The 27821-nt window shown below is 35.7% G+C and overlaps 1 protein-coding gene across 1 annotated transcript in view; it reads right to left on the reverse strand.

The window, feature by feature from the left end:
- The window catches only part of PACRG (parkin coregulated), a 588979-nt gene that overhangs the window by 489837 nt on the left and 71321 nt on the right, over positions 1–27821 (reverse strand). The window contains exon 2 of the mRNA NM_001266357.1: positions 13067–13201. Within this exon, the coding sequence (NP_001253286.1) occupies positions 13067–13201 (135 nt within the window). The remainder of the gene's footprint in view (positions 1–13066; positions 13202–27821) is intronic.

Genomic DNA, 27821 nt, shown 5'->3' on the forward strand with positions numbered 1-27821 from the left:
TGTATTTCCAGATTAGAGCAGGGTTTGGCACCCAGTAGGTACTCAGGTAACGCCTAGCAAGTGAATAACGCTTCTTACAAGTTACATGAGCACCAACTGGACGGCACATATTTAAAGACAACACATAGATAAGAATGCAATTTATGATCACTGGAGTTTAAACGAACAAACACTTTTCTTCAGCAATCAGCAATATTCAGTGAGCTGATACTATACAGGCTTTAAAAGTACTGCAAACTACATTCTATAAGAAAACAAAAATAACTAGAGCTACCGAAAGATCTATGGGGCCTGCAAAGAAAATTTAAAAGTCACAGATAACCACCCGCATTCTTGGTTCGCAAGTAGATGAAAATTGCAATTGCTACTGGATTCAACAAACAAAAATATATGAAAAGTATAAAAATGTATTTTAATGAATCATTTGAACCATCAGCCTTAAAATATTTACTCATGTTGTATCAGGGGCTAAGGTAGGTCAAAGTCAGATAACCCTGCTCCAGCTCTTCTGCAGTCCACCATCTTGAGGGGAGATGTGAAAGCAGATCACTGTCTTACTCAGCGATGAGACCAGTTATAGCGTATGCTGGTTTCCCAGAGAAGGGTACTCAATCTGGCCTGGGAAAGTCAGGAAAGACTTTTAACAGACTGTAAGAGCTGAGCCAGGTATAAGCAGATGAGCAGTTAGAGGCTGAGCAGAGGAGGTGGATGTGGAGACAATGGAGGCATTCAAGAGAGGCCAGCATGGTACAGGTTCAGAGACAAAAAGGGAGTCAGCATGGTTGATAATCTACATGCACAGAGATGTCTGATGTATAAAGTACAAGACAGCGAATGATGAGAAAAACAAAGTGATTGTTTAAGAAGCCAAATAATGATGCTTTACAGTAATAGCATGCAACATTTCTTACCAAAAAGATTTTCTGCAATACTAGTATATTCCATAGAGGATTATTCATTTGGTTGTGGAGCTTATTATTTGTGCAAATTGATCTACATTCTAATATTATTAACCAGACAAAATATTACTAGTAATATTGCAACTAACCAATACATTTTACTTTCACTTTCTTCCATTTCTCCAATAGTACAGTCATAGTCACCATAGTCCATATTTCTTTCTCATGAAATGAACCATCTGCTAAATTGCTACTTGAGATTTGAAGCTAGTCCCAATTGTTAGTTTATTAAATGTAATAAGTTAGAATAATGCAGTGTTGAAATTATAACCCACACCAACAGAAAAAGCTAGAGATTCCCAAATAGAATTACAAAAATCTTAACTTTTGTATTTTTTGACTTGTGGTTTTAATATTAGCAATCTAATACACTAGCACTTCTCATAATGCATTTAAAATATATAAATAAAAATTTATGTAAATGAAGTGCATATATAAGTTACTTAATCATTACCCAAGCAACTCTTCAAAACTAAAAATTACTAATAAATCTACAGTGATTCTTTCTATGAAGATGATTTCTAAACACTAAATTATCTCCAATCCAATGCTATAATTTGTTGATTTTTAAAAAGTATTTAATGATGTTTAGTAAAATGTTACACAACTTACTGCAAATGGAAAGAATTTGAAAGATGTTTTCCAATGGAAGGGTTAATGCTTCTCAAGAGATTCATATTAGTAGATATGAATATTGAGAAGATAAAGATCTCCTTAGGATAATCCCACCCACCTTAATTTTACAGTACGAAAATTGAAATCTTGTTTGGGTGCAGGGTTTCATGTCTCTAATCCCAGCCTTTTGGAGGCCGAGGCAGGCGGATCACCTGAGGTCGGGAGTTCGAGACCAGCCTGACCAACATGGAGAAACCCCATCTCTACTAAAAATACAAAATTAGCTGGGCTTGGTGGTGCATGCCTGTAATCCCAGCTACTTGGGAGGCTGAGGCAGGAGAATTGCTTGAACCCGGGAGATGGAGGTTGCAATGAGCCAAGATTGCGCCACTGCACTCCAGCCTGGGCAACAAGACTGAAACTCTGTCTCAAAGAAAAAAAAAAAAAAAGAAAGAAAAGAAAAGAAAAATCTTTACTCTGGTACTGAAATAGGAACAAAATGTCTACACATATTTGCATACACATATAAATACACACATACACATGCATGTACTATATACATACAAAAATGGGAATTGTGGGTTGGCACGAAATTTTTACATCTTTTCCTTGTGATTTTTCCAAACCCAAGTTTTGCTATGTTCAACAGAGTTTTAATTTATGTGTGTTTGATTACACACACACATACACAATCATGCAATACACATTAACTTACATAAAGGTAACTTGCTTACATAAAGGGACTTCCATGGGAAATACAAAACATATTTTATTCCATTGATTTTTTTTTTCACTTGTGGAAGTATTAGAATTGGTCTAACATTGAGGAAAGATTACATCTCAAGATGGTACTTTAATCTGCATCTAAGTGAAGATATTCAGTTAATTGAGAAAACAATTTTACAGAATTAATAGAAAGACCTCTGGTCAATATGGCCAAAAAAGCTATAAATACTGGAGGAAAAGTAAAATAAAATAAAATTTAAAAATGCATAGCCATTCTCAAAAGTAAGATAGGCAAATACTAAGTCACCAGAAATGAAAGGGAAACTCAAATTTAGAGTAGTGAACAGTAGCCCAGTGAGGAAACATGAAGGCTGATTCACATAAAAAGTGGTTCAGAATGTGTGTCCTGAAGAGACGAACCTGAAAGCACACCACAGGGCGTGCATTCACAACCCAGGCCCTGAGGGACTCCCACAGAAGGCAGATTCCAATTCACACCCCAGGAACTCAAGATAATAGATGAGTGTGAAAAAGAACCTCAAATGAGTGTACTTAAAAATACAATCTGATAAAGATAGTAAGAGAAACCATAAAGTGAGAAAAATATAAGAGTAGGCAGATCTTTTTAAGAAACAAATATAGGCTGGGCGCGGTGGCTCACACCTGTAATCCCAGCACTTTGGGATGCCGAGCTGGGTGGATCATGAGGTCAGGAGATTGAGACCATCCTGGCTAACACAGTGAAACCGTCTCTGTTAAAAATACAAAAAATTAGCCAGGCGTGGAGGCGTGGTGGCGGGTACCTGTAGTCCCAGCTACTTGGGAGGCTGAGGCAGGAGAATGGCATGAACCCGGGAGGCAGAGCTTGCAGTGAGCTGAGATTGCACCACTGCACTCCATCCAGCCTGGGAGACAGAGCGAGCCTCCTTCTCAAAAAAAAAAAAAAAAAAAAAAAAAAAAAATATATATATATATATATATATATATATATATATATATATATTCCAGAATTGATATTCATTGAAAATAAATTTGAAAACATTTCAACAAATTATACAGTAGATTAAACTGATAAATTATTAAGATAGAAAATAGAAGAACAGACATGCAGGGATGTGAAAGCTGGAATGAGAAAGTCCAGCTTGTATTTAACCATGACTCCAGAAGTCTTCAGACTTAACTCAGACTGAATCTCAAGCATGATAAACCTTTAAAATTTACAAACAGGTAAAAACATAATTTTTTTTTTCAAAGTGTTTATTTCAAAGTACAGAGTAGACCATTGAAGTCAGTAATATCTTATTGATACTTGGGATTGCCACAATATGTAGATTCGTAGGTATGTGAATTGACTGCCTAAAGTCCATTTTAAAGGTAAAATTTATTATTTCTTAGTATGGCAATTAAAAAACTGAAATACAAGAAAAATGAAAGCATCAGCAAGCTGCGCTCACTGAAATGGATAACCATTTATGAACTGGCAAAAATTTTATAGAGACTCTCAATTTGAAAAGTTTGTCTACAGAAATTATTTGAACCAGATCATTGAAGTAGCAAATGTTTAACACCTACTGCATAAAAGATTAAGAATTATGATCTATGCAAGCGGAAGCAATCTGTCTTAAGACCTGATATATACTCTTTGAAAGGACTTTCGGTTTCTTCCTTGAATAGTGATCTATTCCAGTCAATAAGCTTCTTAAGACCAGAACTTATATTATGCAGGTTACAGGGCCCAGCACCATGTCTTACCCATTATAAGTACTCAATTCCTTTACGAATAGACAAGTCACTGTAGCCTAAGTGTTAATGAGATCACATTACTTCTCTGTAAAAGAATGGAGTCCATTAATGCACAAAAACGAATTAGACTCAGGGTTTTTAAATAGCATCTTGTCATGAATCTCTGACACGGTATCTCCCAACATACCACAAAATTATCTATGAAGATACAGAAAAAGAGGAAAATGTAACATGCAACAGCAAATCAGTATAATAACAAATATGCAGGCAGAAAATAAAGGGAATTTCTGCAGAAAATGAGATCAACGGAACTGGATTGGAAAACCACAATTCATAGTCAACTTATGTTTTGCAACCAGAGGCACCAATCCAAAAGTAGGTAGTCAGCTTTTTCATCTCTCCCACACTTTCTGATCCCCGTTCCTGGCCCTGTCAGAAACATAAGGTCTAGAATAAAAGGGCGATGACGGGGGCGGGAGGGACTAGGCCCCCAGCCTCCTACCTTGAAGTAGCTGCCTTTCAAGACAAAGCGCTATCCACTTCCATTCACCCTTCCTACATCCATTCACAGTCAACTCAAGAAACAACAGGACAGCAAGTAGGGACAGAGATTTCTGGTACCACATTGCATTCTGTCCTAGAAAGTAGTGTGTCCTACAAGCAAAATGCTACAGGTAAAGGCAGATGAAGACAGAGCTGGGTATCTGTGCCTTTTAGGGATTATAGGTGTCTGTGTACTTAAGCTATCTCAGTGTCAGAAGTTACAAAGCCCCCTTTTAGGCCAACAGAACAAGACCAGGTGAAACATGCTCATGCTAGACACGGGGTGTTGCCAGGGGCTGGGCAGTTTACCTAAGCACAGCTAAAATTTGAACTGGTGGCAGTAATGGATACATCCATACCAACAAAAAAATGGGAAACATAAGAAAGCTCTGCCTGAAGTTAAAACAAGGATAAAGAGATAAAAATATTGAGGGAGATAACGATAGAAATAATAGAATAGAATATAAATGTATAATCTACATGTAATATTTGTTCTAAGAAAGAAAATAGAAAATTGGGACAGAGTAACAATAAGTAATATTACAAAAGAAAACTCTCCTCAGTTGAGAAAACGTTTCAAGTAAGTAGACAATAAGCTTACTGTGGTAAAGGAAGAATACACAAAAGGAAAAGAAAAATACATGGAAGCAACTTCTAATTACACAAAAATAGTGCATTTACCGAGGCTGTTAAACAAAACAAACAAACAAGAACAGATTGACATTAAAGGAATAAAATCAGGCTAGTCTTAATTTTTCAGCAAACATATGTTATTAATAGAATACAAAGATGTTATCTTCTAAAGAGATATGAAGGGAAGCAATTGTAATTTAAGAATGTTAATTTCAATTAAATTGTGTTTTACGAATATGAAATCGAAATTTTGTATTTTCGAGATATTCAAGAATTCAGAAATATTCAAACCATATACTTGTCTTTTTAAGTGCTTAAACCTGTGCATGAACAGAGAGAGATCAATCTAAATAAGAACTCAAAATTTGAGAATTTATGGCTAGAAAGGTTGATGGGTTTACCTTTATTCAGATTCAAACCAAACCTTGGAAATTCTGTAGGATTATTTGTTGTAAAGACAGTGTCTTAGAGTAGGGGCAGAGGCTGGCTTTAAAATGATTCTGTCAACTATGCCCATTTCTATACTTTTTCCAATAGCAAGAAATGTGCTTCAGACATAATGAACTTTGTGAAAATAGTAGTTACTATTCTCTTCAAAAACATGCTAACGACATGCTCACAATGACAAGCCTGCTTACGTGGTTGGGCACCATGCCATGAGAATTACTACAGGAAAAGCCATGTGTGTGCATCTCTGCTAACATGGAGCTTTGCATAGGAACATGTTTGGGTATCTCCTTTCCAAAGGCCTTAGTAATGACTGCTGAAAACTTAAACCTGCACATTAAAAGATGATTGTCTTTTTCGTTGTCATTAAACTGGAGGAAACTATTAGAATTCCTGTGGCAGTATGTCCACTATCAATCTCCTCTCTTAATTAGGACCATGAATGCTCCTTTGAGTTCCTTAAAAATTATCACGTGAAACACAGTTTCGACAAAACAAAAAACATACATACATGTAGTAAAAAGATAACAAAAACATCAATATACTAAAAGTTGTTATCTGGGAAGATGACACTTTGACTATTGAAATGAAAACATCAAACAAAGAATGATTTTTTTGTTGTTGTTTACAAGCATCCTGCCAATCTGATTCCATTTGTCACCTGTCAAAGGACTTTTGATCTCAATAGTGCTTCAGTAAAGAGAAGAGACATGTGATGAGTGACAAGACAGGAGGGAACCATTCATTAAATTGCTAATTGGAACAGAACTGGAGATTAACCTTGGGTAGAGATAGAAAATTCATCAAAGACCAATTTGTGTCTCCAAACACAACTTTCTGACAAGCAGCGACACACGTTTTTTGTTTAAACATCAGAGTACTGATACTTCTACAATGGCAACATTTACCACTGAGAGGGTGGCAGTGACACATTTCTTCATGGGATGCTATGTGACAATACGGGGGGCAGCTTAGCTTTGACACCCTCAGCACTACCAAGACCTACTTTTCAACCGTGGTGGTCGTCTGACTTAAAAAGCAGGAGTGATTTGTTTTTCTTCTAGTTGTCAGTCTACTGAGATCTGAAACTTACAACATTTCTTGTTTCCCCGTGGGTCCCTGGTAATGTGAATTGTCTTTAGCCAATGCCAAACAAATCACTGTCACAGAGCAGCAGTCGACCTTTCTTTTCAATCTATGCACTTTCCAGGAGTTATAAATCAGTTGACTTTCAAGCTCGATGAGATGGCATATGCCCTAGTTTGAAGAACAGATGGAGGCTTGGGGGAAAATTGTTTCTGCAGGCTTGCTACAAGCAGCTCTGCTCCATAAAAGTGAACCATTTGCACTAATTTCTCACATAAATTATATAGGCAGCAGGGAGCACCAGCCCATTCAGCAGAAAATCTTTCATCTGGTTTTCAGAGGTCATCTAACCAATTTAAATAAAAGTTATTTCTGATACATGGCTGTATTTTCATGCTGTACACTTTTAAGATGTAGCAATTTACATCAAATAAAAGAATGGCATTAAGAATAGTACACTCATTGCCAGAGGATTATTTTTTTCAAGACTTCTGGAATAAGCTCTGTCTATTAATTAATCACAAAGGAAATAATTGTGGGAACGTGGCAGATCTCTCGTACAAAAATCAGGTAAATTGTCACTTCTCTTGTAAAATTTGCCTTGCAAATTCTACTAAGTCCTGTTATCCAAACTCAAGCTTTGGCAGTTATCAAAAGAAATAGAAGCCCAGGACAATTCTAAGAGAACATTCATTCTCCTTGATGTGAAACAAATTATTCAGCTCAAATAAATTTGCCTATAAGATTTCAAAAGTCAATATCAGTTTTAACTTAGGGGCAATAGATGTAGCATTAATTTTTTAAATCCTTAAGAAATTGAAACATTAAGAAATTGAAGGTACCAAGGGACTAAATTATAACTCAGAATTACAGAATCTTGTGAATACATTGATAGCAAATGGATCGTGTATCACATCACAGTGTGATTTACTTTAAAATGCAATAATATTTACAGATAATGAGCTATCCTGAGTCGGGGCTGATTTTAATTGTAAGAAAATGTGTGCACACTTTTATAATAATTATATGCAATAACTGTTTTTCCTACTAGGAAATTATCAGTTATGTCAATGAAAACAGTCACAGTGACAGAGCTTTTTATAGTTCATGAATACCAATGCTGCTGAGAAATAAAAGGAACTAGAAAAAAAGGAGAAAATGCCAGAGAAGAAATACTGAATGGAATTGTTAGTCAACACATAATTAAAGGTGTTGTCTGAGACACCATCAGTGGAAATTATAAAGGCTGATTTATGCATCTGATTAATTTATTCACAGCATTTCCTTTACTTGGGTGTTCAAGTGCGACATACATTTTCAGTCCTTTAGAAAGGGAAGCGAACTTGTCATTTTGAAAGCAAACTTTAAGGGATGAGTAGTCATTGAAAAACATTCATGTATAACCTAAAGAGCATTCTCGTGGTAAAAGTTCAACCTCCTCAAGACCGTTGCATATCACTCTGGAACCTGAAGGGCTACGGATTCAAATTAAATGTCCTGCTGCTAATATTTCCATTTTACTACCAGAAGAATTGATCTCTGTGGCAAATTTGTATTCGATATTTGTTCTTTGAAGTAATCCATGAACATCTCAAAATACTGTTATTTTAATAATTATGGGACAAAACTTATTTCAATGCTCTTAATTTAAAAGGGCCATAGAAATCACCTGGCATGTTGTTGTCACTTACAGATAAGGAAAGAGAGGCCTATGGAGCAAGAGAAATAAGACTTAAAAATAATCAACTCTTGAATGCTTTACTTTCATCAGATAAATATCCCTGGGCGCCTGCCCTGTGACAGTACTGTTCTAGGTACCAGGAAAGTGAGTGAACAAATCAGAAACACAGACAAAGATCTCTGCCTTATAGAATTTCAGGATAGGCCTATTTTTACTAACATTGGTACTGGATCCATTTTGGGTCCCTATGGTTTTCATTTCTCTCATCTCTTATTTATACTGACTTTATAGTTTTTTTGTAAGACAATTTAAATCCATTTTGAAATAATGTGGGGTATAAACATATAAATGACACATTGATGTCAACATTTATTTATAACAAGTATTTATTAAGTGTTTATAGCTATCTGATTAATATTAAGAAGGTATTTTTTAATATAAAACAAGTCTGGAGATCTAAATTTTAATCAACACGTAGAATTACTACATGAACCTAAGGGGAAATTTGCCTCCATGGTGAGATTTGATGTATCTCTAATAGGCCAGTGAGGAAGATACACTTTTGGTAGTGAGTAGAGGCCACCTAAGTCCATTCTCACATATACCTGTTCATGTGTATCAGTTCTGGCTTTATTAATTTCATTTCAATATAGGTGGCTATGGAATATCATTTACATGTCAAAGAAGAAAAAGCTAGACTGCAGAAAGGCCTCTGGCATCTCTGCTGCTCTGGACAAGGACCACCATGATATTGTCAGGGGTGGGGTGATTGGGTGCTGTGGGGGAACTGGGGAGGGATTTTGGACAAAGTACAAGTCCATTTTGCATTTCTCCCTTTCAGATTTGAGAGGTTTGTGATCTTGTTGCATTTGTGAAAGGGTTGGTATTATATCTTGATTTTCCTAGGGGGTTATAGGTTTATCTATTTCCTTTTCTAATATATCTGATATCTGGGACCTTCTTATGCCTGGTTATTAGAAATTTAGTGGAAAACAAATCCATCTTAGTGCATGTCGCATTCTGTCACATAGCACATTATCATGGAGAAAGACGGCCTGTATCAATATCTACTACATCAAAATGCCTAGAAAGTGAAAGATTTTAGAGACACCTTTGCGTAGGTGTAGCTGTTTCCATCTTCAAAATAAATGAATGGTTTACAATACCATATAGTTATTTCTAAAAACTGACAGTGCCTCAGGTATATTGAAGACAGCAAAACAATCAACAGTCGTTATTTCCCAAATGTTAGAGGGGTGAAGAAAAATGTAGCAAAAGAAACAGATTAACATTTTTTGTTTAAGTATTCCTTAAGCTTTTTTATAACTACAACCATTGATAATCAAGATTGTCTGGTAGATTTCATATTTGAGATGAGATCTATTCATCTTTCATAGCTCATGAACTGCCATTGATAAGTATAGAGAAATTTTCGCTACAAACATTTTGCAAAACTTTTCTCATATTTACCAAGAAATTTATCATACACGTAGAAAACCATGACAATAAATCCATAGATGGGTCCCATTTTTTCACTTTAATAATAACAATTCTAACATAGTGAAAGCCTTCTATCTATCTGGGTAGCAGATTCAGGCATTTATTTTTGATTGCCATTATCTTAATCTGGAGCTGCACGGTCTAATATGGTAACCATGTGGCTATTTAAATTAAAATTAATTAAAATTAAATAAAATTAAAAATTCAGTTCCTCAGTCTCGGTAGGCACATTTCAAGTGCTTAATCACCACATATGGCCAGTTGTACCATATTAGACGGTGCAGATGTAGAATGTTTCCACCACTGCAGACAGTTGGATCAGACACTGCTGCAATCTTCAGAGATGCCACAAGAAATAGACGAAGCTACAGAGACGATGACATGCAGCCTGCCACGTTGTTTTGGCATCTGGAACAAATGACCACTTTCATGTGCATGAAACTGGTACTGAGAGCAGGGTGTGGGCTGAGAAACCTAAGCATGCAAAGACATCTGTCTGTTTCTAACTCTTACTTCTACCTTCTGATGTTACCATAGAGTACCTTTGTTATTTCAACAACATACAAAGGTTCCTAACCTGGTGAAGATCTGGTCAGGTAATCCAGAACAAGTAGAAGAGGAGTCTGAGGACCTGGGGAGGGATCCCCAGACCAGCACCTTCACAGACTAGAACGACCCTGAGAGGCTGGGGCAGCCTGTGCCAGGATTTAGAGCAGTGCCTCCTAAGTCCTTCAGAGCCATAGGCTCTGGAAACACCAATAAAGAAATAGACATGCTTCTCACTTAGTTATGCACTTCATTTCAGGTGCTCGCAGATCCACCTGGAGTCCCTAGGGTGTCTGAGGAGAGTTGAGAGAGGTCATATCCTCTGAGGGAAGCACTGCTCCTTAGGAGTCCTCAATGAGGGATGAGCTATGACACTGAGACGAGAGGTTTGCATGACCAGAAACCGCTGCTCTGCCCACACACAAGAGTGGAGTGCGGGGCCTTGGTCTCTTGCTTTTTCAAATGTGCCACGAAATAAATATGAAACTATGGATAGATGGTTCCCAAGCCTATGATTAATAATCTGAATGTCTTATCTTCAGTGATACAGTAATGCAATTAAAATGTAGTAGCAACTTTCTAAAAGAGGTCCATAGCTTCTGGAATAAGATGTTTTTCTAAATTTATGCTATTATACTACCAGTGACAGCAAATAAATTGTTTCTTCTTTTTATTACTTTCTAGCTTGCTGAATCAGTACTATAATCAATAGTAGCTTAAGAGAATTAATATATCCATAAAAAAGAAAAGCATTTTATATCCCTGCTGACTGTTGGATTATCAAAGATAAAATGATTCGTCTCATATTTTTATTAATAATTTATTTTCAAAGTGATTTTTTCTAGTCTCTACACTTCTAAGGTTGCTCATAAAATTATTTGAATCATAATAAATCTATATAATTTATTTTCATTAATGCAATTTATATGTAGGTTATAATTACCTGAAAAACACCAAAAGCCACTCACTTTTTATAAAGAATTATGACGTATTATTTTACTCAACAGGAACCAGGTTTTGAAGACATTCTACTGTGTTATCTTGTATGAGCCAGTACATAGACAGGCAAACACAAAATCCATGCAACCAATCAAATATACGAATCCAAAAATCCCAACAAAACTTTGGAGACACATACTTACATTAAGACTAAAGTATGAAAGTTAGTTATACTCGCTACATATTTTTTCTCATCATACATACATTTTCACAAAACAAATTCAGATTCTAACAGAGACTATCATAAAGGAGACAATAATGTTACTCACCTCTTTCCCACCCCCGCAAAATTTTATAATAAGGTTTCATAATAAGGATACCACCAAATTCCTCTTGTAACATAAGCTGGAATAATTCTAAGTTCGATAACTGATATCGGATGACTGCTCAAGAATTAGAAATGTTTGATAAAAATATGAAAATATTTTAAAAGACATACTAGACATCATGCAAATAATCCTTTCGATGTTTCTATACAGGAAGGAAAATTTTAATTTTAATGCACCTTTTTAAGCTATTTGATTTCTCAAAGTAAATTACTATAAGCTATTTACTTTGATTTATGTTTAACAAATTTAAACGTAAATTTATTTGTTACTAACTACAAACGATTCCTGATTTGCTTTTGGTCACGACTGCTGGACTTCTAAGTTAAATGTGTCGATTGCTTAATGTAACTGATATTTGGCCAAAGCTTTTCTTGTCCTTAACTTGATGTGATACTCATAAGTGTGCACAACTGCTTTGCTGTCTGTAGGCAGAGAAGCCCTTTTAGCTGATAAATATCACCAAAAGCAAAGTCTTTGATCACAACAATAATTAAATAGCAGGAGCCGGTTAGAGACCAGCATTTATTTTTCTCCAATTAAATGTAAAAGCCTTCTCCGGTTAAGAGATTGGCAAGTTTTTACAAATAACATCAGTCAGCCTTTTCTAAAGGAACACAACCACATTGGAATGGAGTCATTAGGCAATGCATTTATTTTGAAGCCAATTAACCTTTTGTCAGAAAAATGTCTATGCTGTAATGGCTTCAGCGGTGGAGGTCACCCTCTAACAGGGCACGTGTGACAGCCATGGAGCGGGCTGACACAGGCTGGGACGGAGAGGAGAGCCAGGATTGGGATCGGCCTGCTTTTGTATTCTACTCTGCATTTCCAGAGAGCAGACAATCTTGACCTATCCATTTAGGTAATTAAAGCTTCCATTTGGAAGTGTCCTGCAGGAAGGTGAAATTTGGGGTAGATAAATGGCTGTTGCTCTCCGTATCCAGCTGCCAGTTCCATCATTTGATGGACTGCCTGATCAGGCCGGGCTGCCAGGTTCTCATAAAAATAGAGATGAATTGGGCAGCAGACAATTCTCTAAGGCAAAGCAACTCTGTCATTTGCTTCTTTGCAGGCTGTAATTTAATTGTTAGTCAAGGTGGATGGCTGACACAGGGGGGCTTTCTCTAAGAGCTTTCCCACCATCTTCCATGTGCTGAGAAATGACTCCAGTTTATTTACTTAGCAGTCAAGTGTGTTTGGTATTGGGGGATGTCACTCCAGGAAGTGCAGCTGGCCGGCACAGCTGTGTCCTGACTTACCTTCCAGGCGATTTTGTTTCCTTTCGAATCATGCTCAAGGGCAATTGGGAAGTCACCTCGCTCATAGAATTTTCGAAATGCTGTGGGCTTGGTTGGTCTTTCTTTAAATGCCCCTGCCGTTGGAGGGCCTCTCACCTTAATTGAAAAAAAAAAAAAAATAGGGATCAGGTTTTAAGACATACTAAAAACATTCACAATAAAAGGGCTTTCTGTCTTAAAAGACTTCAGTTTGTATAAATATGTTGGAAGATAAAACCACATTATCTAATAAGGGACAACAGAAATCTGCTAATACAAACACCTGGGGAAGAAAATTATTTTATAATCACTATTAAAAGTCTACTTTATTTCAAGCTACTTTAGAAAGCATTCCTAGAAAATGTCACTTAAAATATCACTTTATAGGGAAGACTGATACTATGTTTACAAAAAACATTTTAATAGAAGTGTCTTAAGCTTAGAATGTTAAAACTTTAACAATTTCAAATACTTATAAATTCTAATCTTGGGTTTGATATACTTTATGGAATACTGAAGTAATTTAAAACATTTCAATCTTTCTATATATATGTAAAATAGTGGAATATGTTCTCATATTATGAATATTAACAATAAAACTACTAAAACGATATAAAAGTAATAATAAATGAGTGTAGAAAGAAAAAAAAGGTGGCCTATTATATGTGTGTATTTGGTAACATGAATTCACATTTGGTAACATGAATTCACAAGAAAGTAACATTAGAACAGATGAGAAATTAGAACCGATGAGAAACTTCCATCTCCAAAACTGAAATTTTCATTAAAGAATAAATATTTCCTATAGAGTTATTTACATTGAATACATCTTTTGAATCTGCATTATTTACATGGGACCTAATTCATTAGATTGCAAAATTGAAAGTAATAAGTAAACTACTTAGAAAATGAGTGTACTGCTCTGTTCCTTACAGATAGTCTAACCATGATTATTTTTCCCTGCTTATTATAAAAAGGTAAATACTAGTCATTTTATATATTAGCTTAATAAATTCATGATTACTTTGCTAATACTATGGACAGAATAATATAACTTAATCTTTTTAGTTATTTTATATGTTAATTTGTAATATTTTGTTAAAAACTCCAATTTTGATAAATATATTAACATATCTAAATAACATACAATAAATATATAATACACACTAGATATGAAAAATACATTGTATCTAATACATATATAAAAGGATTATATTTGAAATTAAGTGTGGTATTAAGAAATACCTTATTACAATGAGGAAAGCTGACGTGGAGTTGAAGAGTGAGGTAACACACGTTTATTAGAGTTTAGAATTTACTCCACTACATAGCACATTACTCCCAGTATATGATTATATGAGTAATTGAGGCAGCATTGGGCATTACCAGTAGGAAGGAAGATTTCCTTTCACTTATTGAAGATTAGGAATTTGTTCTGGAATTAGAATTAATAGCCACCATTTTCAGTCAAATTCATTCAATTGTTAAATAACCACATGTATTTAACAACAATTTTATTCAGCTCTTTGAGCTGGAGGCTATATAAAAAGAACAGTTTTAACTATATTACTGTCATGGAAACTGTAGAGCTGTGATTCCTGGACTTTTGAAACTCCTGGAGGAGTAAATCTTGAATCACATTTTTGGGAATTGATAAATGATTGACAAATTTTTATGTTGCCAAAAAGTTATATTTTTTAGTTATTTTAGTTATTTTTTCAATTTTTTTCTGCATCAATCAGTAGGTTTCTGTGATTCTTATTCTGTCACCTTTTGATATGGAGTTTTCTATTACAAATTGTAATATAATAGCCTTTAAAGTTACAGAGCTACTCAAATAATCTGCTTCCTATTGCATGACTTGCAGTAACGTGTATTTTCTGAGGAATTGGTCCGTTTTATTTAAGTTGTCAAACTTACAAGTGTAGAATTGCTTGTGGTTTTTCTGTATTATCCTTCTGATGTCTGGAGGGTCTCTCATGATATCCATTATTCATTTCTGATATTTGGTAATTTGTGTCTTCACTTTTTCCTTTGTCTGTATTACTAGAAGTTGGCCAATTTTATTGATTCTTCTGCATTTCCAAAACCACATTTTAACTGGATGTAGGATTTAAAGTTCATGGTTCTTTCTTTTAGCACTTGAAAAATAGTGTGCCACTTCCCTCTAGGCTTCAAAGCTTTGGATGATAAATCCACTCTCATTCACATTGCTTTCCCTTATTGATAAGGTGCCACTTTTTTTTATTTATGCGAAGATTTTTCTCATCTTTAATCTTCAGAAGTTTAATTATGATGTGCCTTTGCATGCATTTCTTTGCTTTTTATCGTGTTTGAAATTTGCTCAACTTTGTGAATCTGTAGGTTCATGTCTCTTGCCAAATTTAGAAAGTTTTCTGTCATTATTTCTTTGAGTACTTCTTTGGCCTGCCTTCTTTCTACTCTCTTTGTAGACTCCAATGACATTAATGTTAGATCTTCTGTTATGGTACCAGAGATCCCTGAAACTTCTTTTTTTCAGCCTATTTTCTCTGTCGTTCAGATTGGGTAACTTCTACTGCTCCGTCTTCAAGTTTGTGGGTTATTCCTTCTGCCTCCTGCATTCGGCTGTTGAGCCCAAATGTGCTTTTATTTAATTTGAGTTCTATTTTAAGTTCTACAATTTCTATTTGGTTCATCTTTATATTGTCTAGTTCATTTCTGAGACTTTCCACTCTTTCATTGTCTCAAGTGTGTCATAATATTCGTAAAAGCATTTTTGAAAGTAATTTAAAATTCTTCCCTAGATGTTTCTAACATTTCTGTTACCTTGTTGTTGGCACCTGTTGATTATATTTTTACATTCACTCTGAGATCTTCCTGATTCTTGGTGTCATCACTGATTTTCTTGTGAAACCTGGATGTTTTATACATTATATTATGAGATCTTAAAGCTTCTGCTTTAGCTTGCTTATTCTGACATTTCTCTGGTAAAGGTTGGGGGAAGGGTGCTACCTTATTACTGCCAAGTTGGGGTAGAAGTCTCATTACTCTACTTGGCGTCTACTGCCCTCAGAGGAGGGAATGCTTCATTAATACTGGGTGACCCCAGAGGAGAGAATGCCTTATTAATACTAGCTGGGGATGGAGATTCCAGAACCCACTAGGCCTCCACTGATAACCTCCTGGCTGGAAGAGGCAGGAGTGATTCATTACTGCTCCCCCATTGTCCACACTGACATCATAAATGGTGTGGCCTCATTCCCCTGAACAGTGGTGAAATTCCTGACTCTCTAGGCAGTCCTCTGACTTAACTCCAATGGGAAGGAGGCAACTCTTTTGTCACTAAGTGGGGAACAAGCCCAAGCTCCTGGTGAGGTCTCCACTGGCACTGCAGATGTTGGGGCCTCTTTACAATTCTAGTGAAGAAGAAAGTCCCAATGCCCCATTTTAAAAACTCAACTACAACCATTATTTAGATATTCTTCTTGCTAATCATCCACTAACCATCCTTTTTGAGTTTTTCTAGACGTCACATAGTTATTTTTACTGCTGATAGTAAGCCTCGAACTTACTGAGTTGGTCTAAAATTTGTTAAGATCATCCATCTTTCCCCCTTTTGTCTTTGCATTTCTTTAAAAATCAAGTTCTCTTTTCTTTTTGTCTCTTATACTGAATATACTCCAATCTTTCTGATTCTCAGCTCAAAATTCTTAATGTTCAAACTTTTGAAGGAATGGACACATTTCTAACAAAGCTTAGAAGGCTTTTTATAAATTGATATAGATAACTTATACTTCTTCCTTTCAATAAATTTTCATGCACCCTATAGAAATGATTCCATGCCTGCACTTCCAGGGAAAGCCTTTATTTAGAAGAGAACTTTACAACATAATCCATGGTGATATGTAATCACTTGACAGTGAGAAATTCTCTTCTTGAGTCTCTGGTATCCTCTGTCTTTATATTTCTGCTATTTACTTATTTTTAAACACTTTATACTTTTTGGGATCTGCTATAGACCCATTCTAAATTAACTCTTGGCATCTCAAAAGCCAGAACTTGTAACAGAAGCTAGAATGTTCTCAATTAGCTCTCTCGGTGCATCAGTGGCACTGAGTGGCACCGAATTTTATGCAGATGCTTTGTCACTACAGCCAAAATAATACTTTTTCTGTTCCAGATACTTATGACATGTGTATCCACCTAAGCTTTATAGAAAGACATACCATTTTGATATTCTATACATAATTTATTCCATATAATCCTAAAAATCTGTACATAAAAAAATCAAGTGAAATATAATTAATTCTGGGATGGTAATAAAGATCTTATTATTGGAAACCACACAGATGGATGTAGCTTGTCTAAACAACTTTTAAAACAAGCAAAATGACCTGAAACTCCTTAGGTAAGTTCCATACTTGTAGAAGAGAAAATATTATAAATTTTATTTCATGTTTTAAGAATTTTGCCTCAATTTATTATAAATAATAGAAAGCAAACAAGAGACCATAAATCAAATGAGATTTGTGGGAAAATGCAATTAAGGTTTGCCTGAATGGTAGGGGCAATCTGTAAACCAATTAGGAAGAATGGATGTTACAGCAGAATGCTTTTAATAAAATCTGATGCGCTTGGGAACCAAGATACTGAATGCAGTTTGAAATGAATACAGATGACAGAATACTTTATATGCCTACATTTACGGAATGTGGTATAATGGATTTCGGACTTAGATCACAGTGTCTGTCATATGGTCACAAAACTAATAATAAGAAGGAAGGAATGTAAGGCTCTTCAAAAGTCTTCATTATATAGTTTGAAAATTTTCTTTTCACTATTTTTATTCTTTAGCATAAACTGAAGCTGTTTAAAAAAGACTTTTATATCAACAGGAAATTTGCATTGTGTTATTCTAATTGGCCAATTTAGCCAACCCAGAACGCTGAAACAATAGGATGCAAAGGTATTGATTTCTTGTTTTCATCAGCTTCAATCTGAAATTCTGATTCGTGAAAATGCCATTGTTATAAACGGGTGGGCAAGACCTGTTGACTTGAGTTCTGTCAGGACTGAACTGTTAGTCTCAGGAACGGTAAATCGGTTACCATCAGCGTAGGCTCCTGAGTGAGAAGTTCTGTAATTCAGTGTCTGCCTCATTTGCCAACTGTAATTGCTTCAATGCATTAGAAATTTTACAATACTCAAGGTCATCAAATGACCAGGACAATGCTTACAAAATTATTACAATAAGAAAATTGCATTGTAACAGAAGATAGGTTCCTCAACGATAGCAAAAATGAGCTCATAATATCAAGTAAAATGATTATAAGTTATAACAATATAACAATTTAAGATTTTAACAATATATTATGATCATGATAGTCAGAAAATATATGAGCCTTATTTGTTAAGGATATGTACAAACATTCATTTTATTGCACTTTGGTTTATTGTGCTTTGCAGATATTGTGTTTATTTAGTAAAATGAAGGTTTGTGGCAACCTTGCATTGTGTAAGTCTATCAGTGCCATTCTTCCAACAGCATGGGCTCACTTCATGTCTCTGCATCATGTTTTGGTAATCCTGGTACTATTTCAACTTTTCATCATTATTATATCTGTTATGGTAACCTGTGATCAGTGATCTTCAATATTACTATTGTAATTTTGGGGGAGTACCACAAACAACTCCCATATAAGGCAACAAATTTAATCCATAAATGTTTGTGTTCTAACTGCTCCACCAATCGGCCATTCCCCTATCTCTCTCCCTTCCTCAGGCCTCCCTATTTCCCGAGACATAACAATATTGAAATGAGTTCAATTAGTAACTCTACATGGCTCCTAAGTGTTCAAATGAAGGGAAGAGTCACACGTCTCTTCCTCTGAATCAAAAGCTAGAAACAATTAAGCTCAGTGAAGAAGGCATATTGGACACCAGGACAGGCTGGAAGACCTCTTGTACCAAATAGTCAGCCAAGTTGTGAATACAAAGGAAAGGTTCCTGAAGGAAATAAAAAGTGCTATCATGAATGATGAGAAAGTGAAACAGGCTTATTGGTGATATGGAAAAAGTTTGAGTGGTCTGGATAGAAGATCAAACCAGCCACAACATTCCCTCAAGCCAAAGCCTAATCCAGAGCAAGGCCCTACCTGTCTTCAGTTCTGTGAAGGCTGAGAGAGGTGAGGAAGCTTCAGAAGAAAAGTGTGAAGCTAGTAGAGGTTGATTTGTGAGATTTATGGAAAGAAGCCATCTCCATAAATTGAAGTGCAAGGTGAGGCAGCAAGTGCTGATGGAGAAGCTGCAGCAAATTTTCCAGAAGATCTACCTAAGATAAATGATGAAAGTGGCTACAGTAAACAAGAGCTTTTTAATGAAGAACAAACAGCTTTCTATTGGAAGAGGATACTGGGCTAGTAAAGTTACTGAGGATTAATCAGTGTTTGGCTTCGAAGTTTCAAAGGACAGACTGACTCTTTTGTTAGGGGCTAATGCAGCTGGTGACTCTAAGTTGAAGCCAGTGGTCTCTGAGCACTCAAAAAGTTCTAGAGCCTTTAAGAATGAGGAAAAATCTATGCTTCCTGTACTCTGTAAATGGAACAACAAAGCCTGGATGACAACACATCTGTATATAGCATGGTTTATTGAATATTTTCAGCCCACTGTTGAGATCTACTGCTCAGAAGAAAAGATTTCTTTCAAAGTATTCTCCTCATTGACAAAGCTCTTGGTCACCCAAGAGCTCTGATGGAGATGTACAAGGAGATGAATGTTGTTTTCATCCCTGCTTACACAACACCCATTCTGCAGCCCATACATCAAGGGGTAATTTTGACTTTCAACTTTTTTTTTTTTTTTTAAGAAATACATTTTAGGCCAGGTGTGGTGGCTCACACCTGTAATCCCAGCACTTTGGGAGCCTGAGTCGGGGGGAGGGGTGCATCACCTGAGGTCAGGAGTTCGAGACCAGCCTGACCAACATGGTGAAACCCTGGCTGTACTAAAAATACAAAATTAGCTGGGCGTGGTTGCGCATGCCTGTGATCCCAGCTACTTGGGAGGCTGAGGCAGGAGAATCGCTTGAACCCGGGAGGCAGAGATTGCAGTAGGCTGATATTGTGCCATTGCACTCCAGCCTGGGCAACAAGAGTGAAACTCGATCTCAAAAAAAAAAAAAAAAAGATATACATTTTGTAAGGCTCTAGCTGCCATAGATGGTGATTCCTCTGATGTATCTGGGCAATGTAAATTTAAATATTCTGCAAAAGATTCAGGATTTACCATTCTAACTGCCATTAAGAACCTTTCTGATTCATAGGAAGAGGTCAAAATATCAACATTAAAAGGAGGGTTGATTCCAATCCTCATGAATAACTTTGAGGGGTTCAGGACTGCAGTGGAGTAACTGGAGATGTAGCAGAAATAGCAAAAAGTCTAGAATTAGAAGTGAAGATGTGAACAAATTGCTGCAACCTCATATAAAACTTTAATGAGGAGCTGCTTCTTATGGATGAGCAAAGAAAGTAGTTTCTTGAGGCAGAATCTACTCCTGGCGAAGATGCTTTGAACATTATCAAAATGATTTTTTTAAAAAAAGAACAATGACAGCAAACATAAACTTAATTGATAAGCATGGGCACAATTTGAGAAGATTGACTTCAATTTTGAAAAAAGTTTTACTGTGCATAAAATGGTATTAAACAGCATCACATGCTACCGAGAAATCTTTCATGAAAAGAAAAATCAATCAATGCAGCAAATTTCACTGTTGTCTTATTTTAAGAAATCATCACAGCCACACCAGCTTTCAGCAACCACCACACTGATCAGTCAGCAGCCATCAATGTCAGAGCAAGATCTTCCACCGGCAAAAAGACTGTGACTCACTGAAGGCTCAGATGATTGTTAGCATATTTTAGCAATAAAGTATTTTTAATTAAGGTATGTGCATTGTTTTTAGACATAATGCTATTGTACCTTACTAGACTATAATATAGTATAAATGTAATTTATATGCACTGGGAAACAAAAAAATCATGTGACTCTCTTAATTGATATTTGCTTCATTGCAGTGGTCCGAATCTGAATCTGCGATATCTCCAAGGTCGGCCTTTATATACAGTCATGTGCTGCAGAACAATGTTTCAGTCAACAACAGACCACATATACCATTGTGGTCCTAGAAGATTATAGTACCATATTTTTACCGTACCTCTTCTATCTTTAGATATGTTTAAACTACACAAATACTTACCATCTTCTTACATTTACCTACAGCATTCAATACAGTAACATGTTGTACAGGTTTGTAGCCCAGGAGCAATAGGCTACACCACATAGCCTAGGTGTGTAGTAGGCAATACCATCTAAGTTTGTGTAAGTACACTGTATGATGTTCACGCAATGATGAAATTGCCTAACAACGCATGAATGGATCCCCACGTTTAAGCAATACATGACTGTATTGCAATAAACATTCAATATATTGGTAAGCATCCTATGGAGTCTTTAAAAATAAGGCACTACAGGCAACAGTGGCTGGCAGGGAAAACTTCAAGTGATTTGAGCCATCTACTTCTGGAAGGGTTTTCAGTCAAGGTCTAACAGAATGGCCCGAGGTCAGGAGAACATAGAGTCAAGGTGAGTGGTCTGCATTTCAGTGCAGTGGTCCAAGCATAGGATGGCAAAAGCCTTAAATTAGGGTGGCATCAGGAATAAGAACAAAACCCCTCACACTGTGCTCATTGCTTTATGAATATTATTGGTATCAATTTGCAACAAAACTGTATGAAAATGATTTCACAGACAAGGAAATTGAAGAGGGTAAATAACTGGCTGGAAATCACCATGTCAGCACACAGTTGAAAAGAGACTTTAATCCCAATCTCTTTGTCTCTACAGGACATGTCCCTCAGTCACCATCCTAGATCATTAAATTTAAGCAAAAATCTAAAGGATTATTTGGGGCATCTGACCGATTGGATGAGGAGAGCTAGAGGCAGAGATGGAATTTAGAGTTCAAGACTACAAAGTTATGAATAGTCTATTTGTTTAAACCATGTAAATAATAAGAAACTGCAAAGCTTGCAAGAAAATCTTATTAAATCACTTGTAATCCTACCACCTATTAATAACTTTGTGCTTTTCCTATTAAACTTTTCAAAACCATAAAACTGCAAATACCATATTTTTACATCCTTTCCATTTAGTGTACTTTTAAACTTAGTTTAATATGTTTTGATGTTGCGATTTCTATCAAAATTTCATATTTAATGGCTAAGTAATATTCCACCTACTATTTGCCATTATATTTGGAATGTGTATTATTTCCATTTTTTGCCTATCGTAATTACATTGTATAAACATTCCAGGCATATGAGATTTTTTATATTATTTCCTTCAGACAGAGTCTCCAATGTGAAATAATAGGGTAAATTTTGTGTATATTTTATGCTTCTTGATAATATTATTTTCTAATTTAAAAAGAGATCAATCTTCCTGTTCAATTTAGATTACTACATTTAACAAAGGAGGATGAGTATTTTCTCATTTTGTATAAATACAATATGCATGCATTGTGAATGCGTGTGTTCATGTCTTTTCCTCATTAATGTTAATTTGTATGAGATCTTTATATTGGAATATATTAAGTACTGGTTGTGTTGACTGAAAATATCTTACCATCTTTGTTTCCTGTTTTATTTATTTAGCATTGAAAAGTTTTAAATTTTGTGTAAGAAAGTCTCTGTCTTTTCTTTATTTGCTCTTTTTGCCTCCAGCTTTGCTTTCTCTAGTTGATTCCTCTGTGTGCTGCACAATGAATATTCTAATAGACTAATTAAATCATATCTTTCATCTGCTTACAATCCATCAATGATTTCCCATTGACACACTACACAAAGACATTTGCAAGCTGACTGTCAGTCTCTCCGGTCATTCTTGCACAGGCACTTCAAGCATTACTCACACCAAAATGCTGGCAGTCTCAAATATATCCTGCTCCTCCTTGGTCTCCATGATTTTCCATCAGCCTGTAATTCTCCCTTGTGCCCTCACTCTTTTCTCTTCTCCTTCCTTTTCTCCTGAATAACCATTCATCACCTTCAAGACTCAGCACAAATCTTTCTAACAAACCACATCCCTACCGTGAAGTGGTGTTAGATCCTTCTTCACATGAAGCTTGCAATGCCTGTGGGATAAACAACTTGGGGAGGAGGGGTCACTGAACAACTGGACATCTGTAGAGTGATTATTAGAGAGGTCTAAGCTGTTGATATTGTTTGACTGTGACCAAGTGGTAGGTTCAATCTATGGAAATGGTCAACTTTTCCCAAAGGGAGAGTGTATAGTGAGAAAAAGGCTGGGGCCCCAAGACAGTACCTGAATATTTAACAATAAGTGGATTCTATAGAAGAGAAAGAATAGTCAGAATAGTAGCAAGAAAATGGAAAAGGGATGATACCATAAAATTCAACAAGTGAGAGAGATAAATTTTTTGTTGTTTTTTTTTTTAATAATAAAGGGAGATTATTAAGAGGAGAACTGAAAGTATCCATCTGAAAATCTAAAAGCAGTAGTGACATGATGAGGTGGTAGCCAGACTGTAGTGCACTGAGGAATAAGTGAGAAATATGAAGAAGACCTTGTATTCTGTAGGAGCCATTCTACCCTATGGAATGGCAAAATCTGAGATGTTAGCCAGGTGTGATTGCTGAAGGAGGTCAAAACCAATGGTAATTGGAAATAGGAAAAGAGAAGAAAATTAATGGACTGTTACACTGGAATTCATAAATTATATAACCATTTATGGAACAGGAGTGGGTTTTATAATGGAAGCTGTATGTATAACCAATACACTTACAAAAAATGGCCAGAGAAACCTGTGAAGTACAGAATAAGTTTTTCAATGTTAGGAGCTCATAACTCTGAATTTGGGGATCTATGGTCACATAAACTAAACCGTTTATTAGAAATGGAGTTAAGAAAATAGGTCTAGGCTGGGCCCAGTGGCTCACACCTGTAATTCCAGCACTTTGGGAGGCCAAGGCGGGTGGATCACAAGGTCACGAGATCAAGGCCATCCTGGCTAACACGGCGAAATCCCGTCTCTACTAAAAATACAAAACACTAGCCAGGCATGGTGGTGGGCACCTGTAGTCCCAGCTACTCGGGAGGCTGAGGCAGGGGAATGGCATGAACCCAGGAGGCGGAGCTTGCAGTGAGCCGAGATCGTACCACTGCACTCCAGCCTGGTAACAGAGCGAGACTCCGTCTCAAAATAAATAAATAAATAAATAAAATAAGAAAATAGCTCTAAATTAGACTTTTACCTGTATCATTTAGTCATTAAAAATATATTGAAAGCCTAATTTTCACAAGTTACTAGTAGGTTTGGTCGGATTGGAGAAAAAATACAAGTGAAATACATTAGCTTCAAAATATATATTATTAGGAGAAGAGATAAAAAAAATCACCCACAATCTGCACTTGAAATAAGAATATGAGAAATGTCACAAAAAATATATAGAATTCTGCAAACTCAGAAGATAAACCTCTTCGGTCTGAAGGCATTGTTCCTTTTCATTAGAAAATGCTATTTAGCCTTTACAGAGTACCTACAGGTTTCAGTGGATCCAGACAAAAACATATTATAATTTCCTATGAACCTAAATTCTGTACAATTTTAATTAGAAATAATTATCAGAAAATTATGTTTGCTATTCCCTGTATTTGTCCATTTACAATTTTGTAGTTAACAGTTAAATCAGAATTAATTTGTCTGAATTTTCTGTACATTTTATAAATGTAAGTGGTTATTATTACTACACTTTTATAACCAAAAATTCACTATTGATGAGATCAACACATTTTCTATGTGAAATCTCTAGCAATAAAATTCACATTTCCTGTTTTGAAATTCATTTGTCCAAATGAAAAATCTGGTTGAACATCTAAGGTTTCTGTTATACTTAAATGAAATAATCTAAATTAGTCTAAAGTACTTGCAGAGACTAGTTTAAATATGATGAACATAAATAAAAACTAAAATTAACATGTCCATATTATAATAAATTACATTTAAATTACCATTGTCTTTCGATGGTCACAGAAAAACAAATAACTTATAACGCATTTTTTTTCTAATAGGTACTATGAGAAAGATGCAATGCTACCAGTATAAGATAGCAGTATGTAGAAAATTAGCCAGGCATGGTGGCTCACGCCTATAATCCCAGAATTTTGGGAGGCCTAGGGGGTCGGATCACCTGAGGTCAGGAGTTCAAGACCAGCCTGGCCAACATGGCAAAACCCATTTCTACTAAAAATACAAAAATTGGCTGGGTCTGGTGGCGTACACATGTAATCCCAGCTACTTGGGAGGCTGAGGCAGGGGAATCACTTGAACTCGGGAAGTGGAGTTGCAGTGAGGTGAGATATCACCACTGTACCCCAGCCTGGTCAACAGAGCGAGACTCTTTCTCAAAAAAAAAAAAAAGAAAGAAAGAAAGAAAAAGAAAAGAAAATTGACAAACATTTCAGTTAAAACATTTAGCACAGTTTGGTACTAGAGCTGGTTTTTCTGCTTGACCATACATTGTAAGCTGCTTTGCTTCCAGAAGGATTTAAGGACGTTCACGAAGACACATGCAGTTCAGAAGACAGCTCAGCGCACATGGAGGAACTGCCAGGTGTGGGGAGGTGATTGGACCCTTGCAGCCTTAGCCTCCTCTAAAATGTTCCTGGCTGACCTCTATGATTCCTTCTACACTTTAACTTAACATGTTGAGTAAGCATCCTACGGAGTCTTTAAAAATAAAGCTCTACAGGCAACAATGGCTGGCAGGGAAAACTTCAATTTATTAATTCAACAAATGTTGAGGACATACAATATTATCAGAGCATTCACACACTTTTAGAGCTAAGAGGAACTGCAAAGAACACATCAACTCCTTGTTTTTCTCTTGGTTAACTGAAATCCAAAGAGGCTATGGAAACATATCCCAGTCGACATTTCAAAGCATATTTTCTTCAGCTCTATTACTTAATATCTATCTCCATTTCATAGATACCAGATTCTTTCAGGTCCACTTGATTTTAAAAATGCTTCTGTAATAACTGTATGACCTAAGGAAGTCCCAAAGATTGTTAAGTAAATCGAGAGTATGTCGTTTAAAATTTATAGATAAACTGCGGCACAATTTGGAAGCAATATTTCATTTCAAAATGGTCTAAAATTGTCCTGAAAGCCATGGTTAAACAACAAAATTTGTTTTACATTATTTTTGTTTAAAATAATAGGCAGCAGTGATCTTTAAAACTCTCCATTGTAGAAGAAAAAGAAAAGGTGGTTAGCCTTTCTTAACAAAATGAGATGCAACAACCAAATGATTAAAAAAATTCTTGACAGTTAAAGGCTAAAAAAGTTTACTTAAAAACTGCCCTCTTCTTGCAGTTAAATATAGAAAAAGGCACATATTTAAGTGCCCAAGTGCGGCTCTTGCCTTCAACTTGTCTCCAAGAGTCATCAGAGACTTCAATTTAGACTATGCTATTTAGCATCTGTCTTGTAGAACTGATAAAATGCCTGAATGACTGAGACAGCTTAGCTAATACACTGTCACACCTAACTCTAAGGCCAAAGGAATCGCGAGCTAAATGTGAAAGGAGAATATAAATGGGCAAGAGTGTAAAATATATTCTACTCTCCTAATACCTTTAATGTTGAAAGGTGGTAAACAGTTTATATCTAAACACGTATCTTCTGTGTCTTGCAAGAGTTATTTCTTACTGAATAATTAGAGTAAAAAATGTTATTTTTGTATCTATTAAGAGACTATTACCATTAACATCTTACATATCATGAATATTTTAATAGAAAATTTGAAAATTCTTGTGTCTAATGATGCAAACTGAAATTCTCCAGGAAAAAAACTAGCTATTTAATAGAAAACAATTCTTAGAACTGTCTACAATAAAAGATATTTATATTGGTAAGAAAAATAAAAGGGTTCCACTTTCCCATAATTCCACTGGCTCCCTCTAAAATAAAATACTTAGAAAGTTAATACAATTTACAGAGCTATTAAATACTCTGATTATGATTCAGAAACTCCAGTAATAAAGAAAGCAAGAAATGTATGAAATATATATCACACATATAAAGCACACTCTCTACAATTTAACCAGAAGATAATTCAATAAGAAACACTAGGTTAGAGTCCTATCCATCTAGGTTTTTTCCACCGTGGTTTCCACCATGGTCTATTTGACCACGAAAGAAATATTAAGAATGTAAAAGGAGAAACAATGAACATGTACCTAAATAGCATGTTGTCTGCCCTAAATAAAGATAGTAATGCATCTTTCACTATTCAGATGCAAAGTATTTTTATTTTCATTTACATTTTATTATTTTTTAGTAAATATGCATTTTTTTCCCCTGAGTCAAAATCTTTATTTGTGAAAGCTGGCTGAAGTTTGGTCAGCTTGTGTCCAAAATAAAGCCAACTCATCCATATGGAGATTAAACTCCTGACCGCTCTCCATCAACAACAAGCCTGACTTGGCCATTTGTCTAACCAGTCCCAGACAGACACTTACAACTCACCAATCCAGAAGCTTTGTTAATAGCTTTCATTACATTCAGAAGTTATTCTTTTTGCATAGCATTATTTACTTTGGATGCATGCATATGATTACATGATTTGAATAGAATTGGTAAGCACAATTTGAAATATGTTAGATACTAAAA

Source organism: Macaca mulatta, chromosome 4, assembly GCF_049350105.2.
Source record: "Macaca mulatta isolate MMU2019108-1 chromosome 4, T2T-MMU8v2.0, whole genome shotgun sequence".
Classification (NCBI taxonomy): Eukaryota; Metazoa; Chordata; class Mammalia; order Primates; family Cercopithecidae; genus Macaca; species Macaca mulatta.